At 62.7% G+C, this 13,960-nt stretch overlaps 5 protein-coding genes across 5 annotated transcripts; 3 read left to right on the forward strand and 2 right to left on the reverse strand.

Annotated features, from left to right (window-relative positions):
- Positions 1–4: 4 nt before the first annotated feature.
- PAN0_021c6015 (uncharacterized protein) lies at positions 5–1,882 on the forward strand (the record flags this gene model as incomplete). Its single annotated transcript, XM_014798512.1, has 1 exon — positions 5–1,882. One exon carries the CDS (start codon positions 5–7, stop codon positions 1,880–1,882), a length of 1,878 nt encoding a protein of 625 aa, XP_014653998.1.
- A 1,515-nt stretch (positions 1,883–3,397) lies between these two features.
- PAN0_021d6016 (voltage-gated potassium channel beta-2 subunit protein) lies at positions 3,398–4,459 on the reverse strand (the record flags this gene model as incomplete). Its single annotated transcript, XM_014798513.1, has 1 exon — positions 3,398–4,459. One exon carries the CDS (start codon positions 4,457–4,459, stop codon positions 3,398–3,400), a length of 1,062 nt encoding a protein of 353 aa, XP_014653999.1.
- Positions 4,460–4,711: 252 nt separating this feature from the next.
- Positions 4,712–7,078, forward strand: PAN0_021c6017 (s-adenosyl-L-methionine-dependent methyltransferase; the record flags this gene model as incomplete). Its single annotated transcript, XM_014798514.1, has 1 exon — positions 4,712–7,078. The coding sequence occupies one exon, from the start codon at positions 4,712–4,714 to the stop codon at positions 7,076–7,078; it is 2,367 nt and encodes a 788-aa protein (XP_014654000.1).
- A 304-nt stretch (positions 7,079–7,382) lies between these two features.
- PAN0_021d6018 (uncharacterized protein) lies at positions 7,383–11,537 on the reverse strand (the record flags this gene model as incomplete). Its single annotated transcript, XM_014798515.1, has 1 exon — positions 7,383–11,537. One exon carries the CDS (start codon positions 11,535–11,537, stop codon positions 7,383–7,385), a length of 4,155 nt encoding a protein of 1,384 aa, XP_014654001.1.
- An 880-nt stretch (positions 11,538–12,417) lies between these two features.
- PAN0_021c6019 (uncharacterized protein) lies at positions 12,418–13,809 on the forward strand (the record flags this gene model as incomplete). The annotated part of the gene is made up of 1 exon (XM_014798516.1): positions 12,418–13,809. One exon carries the CDS (start codon positions 12,418–12,420, stop codon positions 13,807–13,809), a length of 1,392 nt encoding a protein of 463 aa, XP_014654002.1.
- Positions 13,810–13,960: the final 151 nt, after the last annotated feature.

Below are 13,960 nucleotides of genomic sequence, written 5' to 3' on the forward strand. Positions count from 1 at the left end.
GACAATGATACCGCAACGTACACTGCCCGCATCGCGCCTGGCCAACGGCATGGTCACCTCGTCCAACCCATCTCGCGCATATTCTTTCGTCAAGCTCGCCATCGTGGCCCTCACCGCCGTGCTCCACCTCGTCGTGCCCGTCCTCGCCGCACCCTTTTCGTCTGCATCGACGCTCTCCCTCAATGCGCCTAACCAGCCGGCATACTCGGCGTCTCGCCACAGCCATGAAGACGACGACCCGGTGAGCGACAACCCGTTCAAACTCGCCATCGACATCCTCACCATCGCGGCGCTCGTCGTGCTCGGCGGCATCTTTGCCGGCCTCACCCTCGGTCTCATGGGCCTCGACATGGTCAACCTCCAGGTGTTAGCCTCCTCCGGCTCCGAAAAGGAGCGAAAGCATGCGTCCAAGGTGCTCAAGCTCCTCGAAAAGGGCCGCCACTGGGTGCTCGTCGTGCTGCTGCTCGGCAATGTCATCGTCAACGAGACGCTCCCCGTCTTCCTCTCCGACTTTGGAGGCGGAATCGCCGCCGTGCTCACCTCCACCTTCCTCATCGTCGTGTTTGGCGAGATCGTGCCCCAGAGCATCTGTGCGCGCTACGGCCTCGCCATCGGTGCGTTCTGCGCGCCCATGGTGCACGCCACCATGATCATCCTCGCGCCCATCGCCTGGCCCACCGCAAAGCTGCTCGACTGGTGCCTCGGCGAGGAGCACGGCACCACCTACCGCAAGGCAGAGCTCAAGACCTTCGTCTCGCTCCACCAGCAGATCGGCACCGAGCATCTGCACGAGGACGAGGTGACCATCATCCGCGCCGTGCTCGAGCTCAACGACAAGACGGTGCGCGACGTCATGACGCCCATCGAAGACGTATTCATCATGTCCAGCGACACCATCCTCGACGACGACGGCGTGGCCAAGCTCGTCAAGTCCGGCTACTCGCGCGTGCCCATCCACGAGCCGGGCAAGAAGGACGCCATCGTCGGCATGCTCCTCGTCAAAAACCTCATCCAGTACGACCCGGAAGATGCGCAGGCCGTGTCGAGCTTCCACCTCACGCCGTTGCCCGAGGCGAGCACCGACCTGACGCTGCTCGACTGCCTCAACTACTTCCAGCAGGGCCGCTCGCACATGATCCTCGTTTCCACGCATCCGGGCGAGTCGCGCGGTGCGCTTGGCGTCGTGACGCTCGAAGACGTGATCGAAGAGATGATCGGCGAGGAGATTGTCGACGAGACGGACATCTACGTCGACGTGCACAACAAGATCAAGGTGGTCCGCAACAGGCAGACGAACAATACGCCGGGGCAGAACTGGCAGCCTTTGATTCGCGGCATTATCGAGCGACGTCGCAAGCTCGGTGGACCCATGAAGGCACCGCTGCGTAGCAGCTATGGTACGATTGGGATTATGGATCATGATGGCGGGGCAAAGAGTGATCACAAGTACGGTATTCCGAGTGCGAACATTCGTGCGGTGGATAAGGTGGCGATTAAACGCACGGGGTCGCCGCAGTCGATGGCGAGTGCATCGCGCAAGAATTCGGGCACCTACGAGCCAAATGCCCCCCTCCGCCGCACGAGCACCTCGAGCGTGGTCACCTCGATCGACGGTCTTAATTACCAGGATCTTCATCGCGCCGTGGTTCAACAGGGCTCGGGCAGTGCCCAGAACTCGTATTCGGAACCGTACATCGTCGAGGTGGGAAGCCAGGATCGCCAGCCGCACATTGTGCGCATCTCGGATATTCAGGAGTATCCCGGTGCAGAAGAACGCGCCAGGAAGGACGACGAAAGACGCAATCAGCAAGACGGCGATGGAGAGGCAAACGGCAGCACAGACGACGGCGAAAGACGGCCTCTGCTAGACCGCAAAAAGTAGACAGCCCCGGGAAGGGAAGGACACTACGCGCTTCGGACATCGTTGCAGGGCCTTTGGAAGGTGTGCGCACTGTTGTTTTGCCGGATGCAGAGGTGGAATCCACCGCGTGTCAATGTCCCGTTTTCAATCGCCTCAATCCATACGATAGCCACAACGGATCCGCGCAGCGCAGACACGTATGTGCACAGCGAGTGAGCTTGACATTCCGCACGTAAGTTAGCGCCAAGGCAGAAAGAGCGGGTGTCAAAAAGTTCGTTCGGCTCGATCCAATGCACGTGGCAACCATGATGAGACTGCATAGACTCGCAAGTGTGCGTATTGCAGTGCGGCTGTAACTAGCATCTAGGCACGCACGCAAAGGGTCGAAGAACCACCGGGCGTGAAGGACTTGCTGCATTGCTTCGACGATACCCCTAACAAATTGCGCTGTCCGCAGCGGGTGAGGCGGTTTGGTGTAAACCACTCGTTTCCCATCGCCTCAAACGCACACTGACACTGCAACCAATCTGCCTGGACGCCCTTCTCCAAACTGAGCCAGAGTCGGTCGACATCACGCACGTTTCTGTTCTGTACCGCTCACAGCTTGCCTCCGGTTGGGTGCGAAGCATGCAGAGGTGTAGACAGCGGATGTAGCTGAATCGTTCCCACGCACCAATCATGACGCCCCGACGGGCATGTACAAACGCATGTGGACGAGTTCGGCGCCACTTCGGTTGACATCACTTAAGGGTTGCGTCTAGGCAGAACTGCAGAAGCTCCAAGAAACAGAGCCGCCAAGCAGCTAGACAGGGCGCAAGCGACGTCCACCGCAAGGCTGCGAGCGCTCCAGGTAGCAGCAGCGAAACTTTTGTGCCCAAGCCTCAAGCACCGATCTGTGCACGCTGCTTCGGCACGTGCGCCAGTATACGTCAAGCTGCCATCCATTGAGCCTTGGTACGTGCGAAAGGTAGTTGGCAACTGTTTGTTTCGCAAAGGTAAAAAGCAGCTGGGTGCATTTGACTCGTTGACATCGCCTCAATCACACCACGACAAAGCTCAGACGCCAGGGTCGACAGCGTGTAAGGCGCGGGTGGATCGACTTTTCCGCACATCCTTCTCTCACGGCTTGCTCCGCATGGATGCAAAGATTGATCGACCCTCGTTCTTTCGCAGAGGTAGATGCAGCGGTGTTACTTGACTCGTGCACGCTCGCTTCAATCACACCGCCACCGAACCGCTCCCACTAGAAAGCGCGCGCATTGGATTGCTCGGAATTGTGGCCACGCAGCCGGTGCATCGCTCACTTCCGTTTTTTTACCACCGCTCACAACTTGCTGCGGTTGGGTGCGAAGGATGACCTGCCCCTGTTTTTTTCGCCGGAGGCAAGAGGCAAGAGGTAGAAACAGCGGGTGTAAATGTCCATTCCCTCGCTTCAACGCACACTGGCACCGCCACAAAGCTGCGTAGACGCCCTTGTCTAGAGCGAGGTGGATTAAGCTGACATTGACGCATGCACCTCGATGGCGGGCTGAAGATTTACCTTCCGTACAGAGGCGGCAGGGCAGGCTTGTTTGCGAGCAACTCGTCGATCTGGGCCATGATCTCGGGCGTAAGCTTGTCGAGCAACTCGAGCGACTTGAGGTTTTCGATGATCTGCTCGGGCTTGGACGCGCCCAGAATCACCGTCGAGACGTTGGGGTTCTTGGCACACCAAGCCAGCGCGAGGTTGGTCACCTTGGCACCCAGACCCTCGGCGATGGTGGTGAGCTTCTGCACCTTTTCGATCTTGGCCTTGCCCTCGGGCGTCTGGAGTTCCTTGACGGTGTTGTCGAAGAAGCTCTTGTTGGTGTCGAAGCGCGAGCCCTGCGGGATGCCGTCGTTGTACTTGCCAGTCAGCAGACCCGACGCGAGGGGCGACCAGATGGTGGTACCGTAGCTGTGCGACTGGTACAGCGGGTCGTACTCCTTCTCTGGGCGTTCGCGGTGGAACATGTTGTACTGGCACTGGTCCGCAATGGGCGCGATGAGGTTCAGACGGTTCGCCACCGCATGGGCCTCTTCAATCTGCTGCGCCGACCACTCGGACGTGCCCCAGTAGAAGCACTTGTCGCTCTCGATGAGCCTGTTGAATCCGCGCACGATCTCCTCCATGGGCACCGTGGGATCGGGTCGATGAGCCATGATCACATCCCAGTAGTCCAGACCCGAACGCTCGAGACTCGCCTTGGCAGCCTCGACAATGTGCTTGCGACTCAGTCCGCGGCCGTTGGGATCCTTGCTGCCCGTGCCAAAGAAGATCTTGGTGATGAGCACGAGGTCCGAGCGACGCAGGTTGAGCTCGCGCACCGCCTTGCCCATGTCGACCTCGCACTGCCCCGCCGAGTACACCTCGGCGGTGTCGAAGGTGTTGATGCCGTTCTCGAACGCCAGCTTGACGATCTGCTTGGTCTCGTCGCTGTTCACCGTGCCGCCGTACGTGAGCCAGCCGCCGAGCGAGAAGAGCGACACGCGCAGTCCCGAGGGCCCCAGCCGACGGAAGATCATGTTCTTCGGATCATACTCGGGGCAGTCCTTGGGGTTGGCAGCGGTAGGGGCCATGTTTGCGAAACTCTTTGAGGGAGGAGGGTTTCAGAGCGAATGCACGAACAAGAACACGTTGGGGCCGCCGGAAGAGCCAGTTATATATGGGCACACCACCAAGGGCTCAGTTCTGGCGGCCACGGGACTGGTGAGGGCTGTCCGGCTCGGCATACTCGTCTCGGAGCGACCGAGGACTGATGGATAGCCGGAGCCTCGTGCTTGTCATCAACCCCGCACGGGCCAAAGTGCGCCGACAGGGCACTGCAAAGAATGCCGACCGAGATCGGACGAGCGAGCGCCGACCAACTCCGCGGGGGCGCAGAAATCAGTGTTAGGTTCAAATTCAAAGCTCGGCACTCGGGACTGCGCGGGGGCTTCCTCCACCTATCCAACTTTTCTTCTCGACTTCTTTCTTGCAACCACGGACACAGCGAGGGCACTCCAAGGACATGTGCGCCGGGGGAGTGCAGACTTGAAAGCATGCTCGGCACCACAACGAGCACGGCAACCGTCCGAGCAGCCTGGCGTCCCTTTTCCACCACCGTCTCTGTCGGTTTCGCCAGCAGCTCCAAGCGCGACCCGGCTGCATTCTGGACTTCGGACGAGCGGCTCATCAAAGCGATCCGTCGCAGGCAAGAGACATACCGGTTGGCTCAGGTCGGCAACAGCGCGCGCAAGAAGTCGGACCGCGTCGAAGCCGCCCAGCTCGCCAACGCCGAGGTGCGCTGGCTTGTGCAGCACGTCCGAAAGCTCCAGACCGACACCGCCGCCAGCGAGCAGAACTCTCGTCAGATTCTGGACAGGAACTCACGGCGTAAGCTCGTTGCTATGGCGACGCAGATGACACGCGCCAATGTGCCGCTGTCCTATCTGCTCGGCTCGATGCCATTTGGATCGCTGCCCGTCGAGCTCACCGTCCGACCGCCCACCCTCCTGCCGCGGCCAGAAACCGAGCACTGGGCAACTGCAGTCGTCGCCGATCTTCTTCGCGCCATCGAGGCGTCCACCACCTCAAGCTCGAGCACACCTCCGACCATTCGCATCGCGGATCTCTGCACGGGCTCGGGGTGCGTGGCGCTACTCATCGCTCATGCGCTACGCAGCGAGCTCGGCGATGACGCAGACTGGCGCGTTGTGGCGTGCGATCGGTCGCCGCTAGCGGTCCACCTCGCCAGGGAGAACGCGGCGAAGCTCGGATTCAGTGAGCGCAACGTACGCATTGTCGAGGCCGACGTGTTTAGCGACGTGGATATGGACGGTCTGGCGAGCATTGCGGGCGGGCCGTTCGACGTGGTGGTTAGCAACCCGCCCTACATCCCGCGCAGGGAGTGGCAGACGCTGTCGGCCGAAGTCAGGGCGCACGAGGATCCCGCCGCGCTGATTGGAGAGCGAGACATTCCCCCTGCTACGTTGGAGCGAGTGCCGGGGGAAGGCATTGTACAAGACGGCGGGAGTGATGTGCAGCGCAGCTTTGTCGATCGCACAGGGCTGGCGTTTCACCAACGCCTGGCAGAGCTCCTGTATCGTCCGTCGTTTTCCGCTCGCGATTCGCAGTGGAGGGCGCATGGTGTGCCGCGGCTCGTCGCAGAGTACGGCAAGGGTCAGCAGCGACTGGTAGCCAAGCTGCATGCCGAGCTCGTGGCGCCGGCGGACAGACTGCCGCGCGTCGTAAGACTGCCTAAACACCAGCTGGTCGTGGTTGGCGTGGGGAATGCTACCACGCATCCGCTGACGCGGCATTCGATCGGACAGGTGGTGCTGGACCCGCTGCTTGCACGGCTTGTCGCGCACGATGCGCAGATACGACGGCATCTCGCCCAGGCGCGCGACGGCCTGGAACAGGAGCGCACCGAAGCGCTCGCCTCGGGTCGAATCGATCCGCATGCTCGACCCGACTGGACGCAGCCCGTACCTGCTCAAATTCCGCTATCTTGCGCGTCGACAGAGGGGCAGTATCTTGACCCGAATGACAGGGTCGCAATGCCGACCGAGCTGACCAAAGTCCGGGCGGGTAAGAGCGGTGGATGGGCTGCAACGTTTCCACTGCTTGTGCGTTCTGACTCCTCATCGCACGTGTACCAGGTCGAGGTATCGCTGTACAAGCCGAGCCAAGCGATGAACCTGTCCGGTGTAGGTCTGCGCGCCTTCCTCACCGCGCACCATCCCAATCCCACCGACCCTGCGGTTGTAGACGATACACTCGTGCTACAAGACGATCTTGACATTGATTTCGGACTGGTCAAATCCAAGAGCACCGGCTCGGCGAGCGGCCACAACGGCGTACGTGATATCCTTGCGCGCCTAAACGTCGTCGATACCAAACTCGCCCGCCTCAGAATAGGTATCGGTCGTCCTCCTCCTCCCGCTAAAGAAGCCAAGAATGAGTGGCTACCATCGCTTGGAAAGAAGGCTGCAAAGGCGATACCCGTGGATAAATGGGTGCTTTCCAAGCTCTCCAAAGATGAACTGGCCAGCTGCACAGCCCGGGATGGCGCGGTGGTGGGGCAGGTGGAAACGGCCGCGTTGGAGTGGATACAACAGCGATGCGCCCACATCGCCGCAGCAAACGACAGAGAGCCAAAGTTGGCCATGCGCAAAGACCAGTTCGGCATGCACCGCTCCGTCTGGATCTACTAGCCCCTTAGAATCCATGCCAAGCGTGCACAGCAACATGTCGGAACAAACGCATGTCGCAGAGCAACACAGCCCCACACGTAGCTCAGGTCGCAATCAACATTCCTGTTAGCCACACACTGCGCACGTCAATGCACTCCCAAAAAGCGCGCCAACCATGCGCCGTCTGAGAAATCTTGTCTGCGAAAGAAGGCTCCTCATCTCACCCAGCCGATCACTCTATCACGGCAGCCGAACCGACATCCATCATCGATAAACATCACGGCAGCCAAACCGACATGCATCGATAAACAAGTGTGGATTCGAGTCAGCGGCGCACGCCATCCTCCTCCTCGTCGTCCTCCTCATCGTCGTCGTACATCTCGTCGCGCGACACGGGGTACGAATTCGGCGTGGGCCGTGGCGCGCTGTGCGCGGGCTGGTAGTGGAACTGCGTCGACGGCGCCGAGACTCCATAGCCCCTGCGTGCATCGGTCTGCCCGCCGGGCGCTGGTGCCACCGACGAGCCATACGTGCCGCCAATCCCCACCAGCCGGCTCGCGGCCGCAAAGGGGCGCGACGAGCTCGAGCGGAATCCCAGCGCACCCGTGCTCGCCAGCGACGTCGACGGCTGCGGCCCACCCGAAGGCGGCGCCGCCGCTACAGGCGCGCTGGCATGCGTCGTCGCGCGCCACGGACTGTGCGATCCGCGTCCGCGCGTGCTCGCGCCCACCTCTTGCCCAAAGTTGCGCGACATCTCGGCGTCCGCCCGCCGCCGCTCCGCCTCTTGTGCGCGCTCGCGCTGCCACTTTTCAGCCACCTGCCAGTCGTTCATGGGCCCGCTGCGCACGCGCTCGAGTGCACGCCCTTCGCGGTGCGCGCCCACGGGCAGCGTGGCGCCCATCCCGCCCTCGACGCCGCCAAACCCAGAGGTGCCCGCGTCCGCGGTCCGCGCATACGCCGGCTGCACCGCCGTCGCCATCTCCATCTCGCCCGCCAGCTCGTCCTCCGGTGCGTACTCGGGCTGGCCGTCCACGCCAAACATCAGATCGCCCTCCGCCTCGTACTCGGGCGGTCCCGTGCGCGGCGACGCACTGCCAGGACCAGCATGCACACCGCCTTCATGCGCCACGCCCTCGCGCAGCGCATCGCCTCGCGCGTCGTCCGGCGCAGCGCTGCTCGCTGCGGTGCTGTAGGCGCGCACCTGGTGTGCTTTGCCGCGCGTTCGAGACGCGAATCCGTCTCCCAGCGGCGCACGTGCCAGCGTCCCAGGCGCAGAAACGCGGCTCGTAGGCAGCTCTGAATGCCGCTCAGCCTCGTTGGCACTGTAGCCTCTGACGCTGCCAGTGGTAGGGACCACAGGAGCAGCACTAGGCCGAACTGCGGCCTGAGCCGCATATTCTGTGGCTGGCACAGCTGCCGGCGATGCGTTGGTGCGCAGTCGGACCTCGTCCGACATCGCGGCTTCGGACGACGCCTCGCCGCTTGCGCCCGAATCCTGATCCTTGGCGCTGAGGATGCCGACCGACTCGGCCATGCGGCTGAGCAGATCGTCGAGCTGGCTGCGCGACATGGGGTTGGCGGTGCGGATGCCGCCGCCTGATCGGAGGCCGCTGCCCGAGAGCGATCCGGCTCGGTCGTGGCCTGGGATGGACCGAACCGAGTCATTCAGTGCCTGCCCTGGTCGCACGCTCGTGCCTTCCTCGGGTGTGCTGCTGAGGCCCGGAGCGTTGCGACGCTCGTTGCGCAGGCTCGCGAGCTTGCCCATGGACGACGTGCCGAACGCGGGCTTGGTGTCGAGCAGACGCACGAGATCGTCCATGTCCTCGTCGTGGCTCCTCGGACTGGGCGTCAAGTTGCCCAGGTGCGTCGCGTCGGCTGTGGACAGTGGCCGATACCGCGATGCAGCCGACGCGGTGGCTGCGGCGGTGGCGTCGTCGAGACTCGAGGTGCGCGCGAATGCACCGCCCGTACCCAGACCTTGACGCTGCTCCATGCGCGACACCCAGCTGCGGCCATACGCCGAACTGAGGCTTCCGCCCGCGCCGCCGAAGCGCGGATAGCTCGAGGGCTCGCCGCCGGCACCGACGGAGCCGGAGCCTTCGGAGCCGAGGCTGCTGCCATAAACGCCGAAGCGCTCTCGGTTCTGACGGTACGAGAAATTGGTGCTGTAGCGCTTGATCATCTGCGGCTTGGCGGCCGAGGACGAGCTGGCGCCAAAAGCGGAGCCGGAGCCGGCATCGCTGGTGCTGGAGTTTCTCCTAATACTCGAGCGCAAGCCCGTGCCGAGGTTGGAGGGCGAATAGCTGGTTTGCACGAACGCGCTGCCGGCCGTGGGTGGCGTCCTGGACACGAGCACCGACGACGAGTTCTGCGAGCGCGGCACGTAGCTCTGAAACACGCTTCGCAGGCTGGGAGCCGCGCGCGCACCGGTGGCTGCGACGGACGAGCGCAGAGCCGAGCCCGAGACGCTGCGGAAGGACGAAGTGGAGGGCGAGGTGCCCAGAGCCGGTGCGCCGCTCGTGGCTCGGTTGGCGTGCATGGACATCTGCTGCGCGAGGGGCGAGGACGAAGACGGACTGAACGAGACGCCTGGGCGGGACTGCGCGCCCGACGCTGCACTCAGCCCAGCCGAAGGTGCAACAAAGTCGCTCGCCATTCTGCCCGAGACCGAACGACTCGAGGTGCCGCTGAGCTGTGCGGCGGATGCGGTCCTGGTAAGGCTGGAACCCGGTTCTGGAAGATCGACGGTAGCCATGGCAGGTGAGCTGGACAGGCTAGGCTGACCGCTCGAGATGCCGCTGAGCGTGCGTAGGCGGCGCTCGCTGATACTGGCGCGGCGAGCTGAGCTGGGGACGACAAAGGCGGGCTCTGCGCCGAGCGCGGCTGCCAAAGCAGGACTGGATGGCGCGGCTTGAGGGTGAGCTGAGCCTATTAGGGGCAGCGATGCCTTGTTGGAAGTGGAGCCGGTGCGGCGGAGGCTCGAGAGACCGGCGGTGTTGCGGGCGGTTGCGCTGGTGCCAAAGACGCTCGCGTTGGCCGGGGACTGGGAGGCGGGGCTGACCTCGGTGGCGTGCGCATGCGGCGAGCGAGACGTGTCGGATGTTGTTTCTGATGGATGTCGCTGAGCGGCCAGATTGGCCGGCCGTGCTGCCGAGATGCCACCAATGGGCTGCGGAGCAGCCGCCACGGGGCGGTCTGTGCCGCTATAAGTGGTCGCAGTTCGGGAAGAAGACGGCGGTGAAGCGCCGGCAACGGGCTTGAAGTAGTCCTCGTCTACGTCGACCTTGATGTTGTTTGCGGAGCGCAGACTTTCGGCGTCTTCGACCGAGAAGCCGGTCAGCTTGCGATAGGCAACGGAAAGGGTGAGATGGCCGAGAGGCGTGGCGAGGGGTGCAAAGGTGCGGGATGCGTAGTGGCCGTGCGACTCGAGGCGGATGTCGGGTTGGTCCTCTTGCGATTCAATGTCCGGGATGACGTGAGCCTGCTCTGCTGGAAGGGCATCGGTTGCGGCTACTTCCTGCGACGAATTGGCAGCATCGGCCGGGTCCGAGTCGGCGTCCATATCGGACATGCTAAGACGACAACCGATGGTCATGTGTGCGTCGTATGCGCCCTGATCTGCACGTGCGGCTATTGAGGGGAAGCCCTTGGCGGACTGTTGTGGCGCCGCCTTGAGCGCCTCTATCCTTGCACAGAGTCGATTTGCGGGCAAGATGCAGAGCAAGGTGAAGAGGGCACGGAAGTGGACGACGGACCTCTTGTAGAAGGTGGAGAGGTCCGGCGGCGATTGGGGCGGGTGCGAGTCGAAGCGCAAGCGCCATCTCTCGAGCACGATGCGCTGTGGACGCGAGGCAGGACGCGGCTGGGTGGCAGGTTGACCTGGCGCACGACCATCGATGCAGAGCCTCGCTGAGGAGCGCGTGTCGGTGAGGAGCAGCACTTGGTGGGTATGCGGCACGTTGGAGAGGTCGAGCATGACGTCGATGATGAGGTCGGGGACGGCAGTGTTGGCGCCCGTGGTGGACATGGCAAGCAAGGAAGTGACGGAGCGCCAGAGACGCAGTTCGTCCTTGAAGACATCGGTGTCGGGGATGTGCAGGCCGAACCATCTGGAGAGCTTGGGCTGGGATGGAGCAGTGGGAGTGGAAGGTGGCTTGTTGTTGTCTGGATTGAGCGGATCGTAGGCCGGCGTGAGCAGAAAGGGACGAAGGTGTGCGAGACGCGCCTGGATCACGAGGTTTGCGGTGGTGGTGTAAAAGTGATAGAGGACGCCATCGAGCTTGGATGACTGGGAGAGGGGAGCGGAGGTGCCGGACGACGACTGCCTGTGAAGAGGCGGCTGAGCCTCATGGTGGTGGCGTGGCTGCTGCTGCTGCTGCTGGTGGGAGGGAGCGTCGCTGGTGGCCGAGGATGGCGAGATGGATGGATGCGAGGTGGAAGAGGTGCGGCGTTGCAGGCTGGGATCGTAATGCGACGGCATCCAGCGAGCGCTATCGAGGCGTGAGAAGCGGCCACACGGAGGATCCGACTCGAGCCGGAGCAGACCGCTGGGTCGATGGGTTGGAGGCGTGTGATGATTGCGAGTGGCAGAGATGGTCGTCGAGCGCGAGGGAGAGAGTTGCAGTCGGTTGAGCCGATAGAGCAATGATTCATGATTTTGGCCGGCTCCACACTGCCAAGTCGGCGCCGCCGCACCGCCGTGTCGCCGTGTGCAGCTGCTGCCGGCCCAAGCCAAGTCGCGATAGGCCAAAAAAGCGCGCGCGGACCATCGGCAGCCATCCAACTCTGGGCGACTCGGCTGGCATGCGACCCTGCATTTCACAGTCCCATAGCCCCAAGTCACAAGTCACAAGTCGCAAGTCACACTCCCACGCCCCTCGTCCAAGTCATACGGAGCAAGGCCGATCCGATGCAAGCCCAGCCCTCTACTGTACTCTCCAGCCTAACACTGCAGACGAGAGAGAGGATCCAAGTGAGCCGCTTTGGTCGCCGGGTGGGGGCACCAAAGCTTAATGACCAAGCGCGGCCACCTGCTCGGTGAATATCGTAGCGGCGCCGGAAGTCACGTGATGTCATGCGCCACCGACGCGAGACGAGGTGCGGTGGCAAGGTGAGGGCGGCGGTGGGGCTCTTTTGGTGGAGTCGAGTGGAGTGGAGTGAGCGCAAAATTGGCGCGAAATGCAGCGGCCTACGGAATCCACTCTCCACTCGACACCTTGGCCGTTGACCACCACCTTCTCGCTTTTCCCCCTACTTCGATCTAGCCATAAAAGCAGCATCTCAACATCCATTCGTATCGCGCTCACACATCCCGACTGCAGGTACATCTCCATAGATCCATCCGTTGGAGGCCCACCGCCATGATGCATTCACGCGGCGGCTTTGTGCTGTCGGAGAATCAGGCGTTTGCAGGCCAGACGCGCACACCGGGACCATCGCGGCTGCATGCGTCGCCAACGCGAAAGAACATGACGACGGGCAAGCGCGCCATGGGACCATCATCCAAGCTGTTTGGCCAAGAGGGAGCTGCGAATGCGAAGCAGCTCTTCCAGGACTCGAAATCGCCCGTCAAGGCTCTGGGAGACCGCAACGCACTCAAGACGCCAGGACCTTCGCGACTGGCTGGAGGCAAGCCGGGTGCATCCATTCGCAAGGACAAGAACGCTTCGGCGAGCAAGCAAGACTCGACATCACCCACCAAGAAGGGCGGCTCGGAGCAGAGTCCACGCAAGGCGACCACATCGAATGCGCTGAGATCGCTCAACGGCAAGCAGCGACAGCTGGCAGCCGACCCGAAAACGCCCGCACCGACGCAACTCAACGGCAAGGCGAGGACGATGAGCCGCCAGAACAGCTTTATCACGCCGGCGGCCAACGTGGGGCGTGCGGGACAGATCAAGGCGCGCATGGGCGAGATGCTCGACGCCGAGATGGGACTGTCGCTCAACAAGGCGGATGGCGCGGTGGCAGCGGTGGAGGAAGCGCCTGCGGTGCAGATGAGCGAGGAGGAGATGTATCCCGAGATCGAATACATGCCTCCGAGCGTGTACGCCAAGCATCCGGTGTTCGAGTTTCCGGACGAGCTCGACGATCTTCCGCGCGCCAAGCAGCTCGGTGCGCAGCTGGCGTCGTTCACCGCCATGGCGTTTAGCGAGGTTGGGCCAGGGGACGTAAGCGACGTCGAGTTGTCGCCCATGCAATCCATCGACGGCGAGCTGACGGTGGCACGCGGTGCGGCAGCGGCCAGCGACGATGACGACGACGACGACGATCCGTGGCCGAACGTAGCTGTGGCTGTGGCGGTGGACGCTGCACCTCGAAAGATAGCTGCCAAAGCAAGCGCGCCAAGCGTTGGCAGTACGGCCGCTGGTGTGCGTTCGAGCGTTGGTGGCAGTGCAAGGGCAAGGCCGACGATGAGCGGGGCTAGAAGCACCACGACGCTCGCCAAGGGAGCTGCGCAGCCTGCACGTGGGCTGCAGCGATCGATCGCGCCTGCTGCCAACCAGAGCGCGACACGCCGACCAGGAGTTGGTGGCGCTGCTGCCAAAGCGTCGTCAAGCTCTACGGGGCTTTCAGCGGCTCGAACCAAAAGCGCGAAAGTGGCAGCGCCGGCCTCCAAGATGGTGCTCAATCCCAAGCTGATCGACTTTGTCGACGACGAGCTGGGCAAGCAGACCGAGGCGGCGCTGCGCAAAATCGACGAGGACGAGGACGACCTAGCCGCTCTCGAGCTGGATTTGGGAGAGGCGTGATCGCTCATGACCAGTTTGTAGACAGCATCGATACCATTGCCTATACCATTCAAGAAAGCATAGCACCGACAGCTCGCGAAGAGAGTGAAAGGGGGCTGTTGGAGTGTGCCTTGTCGGGCTGGGCGTGGTTGGTTTGGTTGTTTAAGTGTTT

This window comes from Moesziomyces antarcticus, assembly GCF_000747765.1.
Source record: "Moesziomyces antarcticus DNA, scaffold: scaffold_v10021, strain JCM 10317, whole genome shotgun sequence".
NCBI classification, from domain to species: Eukaryota; Fungi; Basidiomycota; class Ustilaginomycetes; order Ustilaginales; family Ustilaginaceae; genus Moesziomyces; species Moesziomyces antarcticus.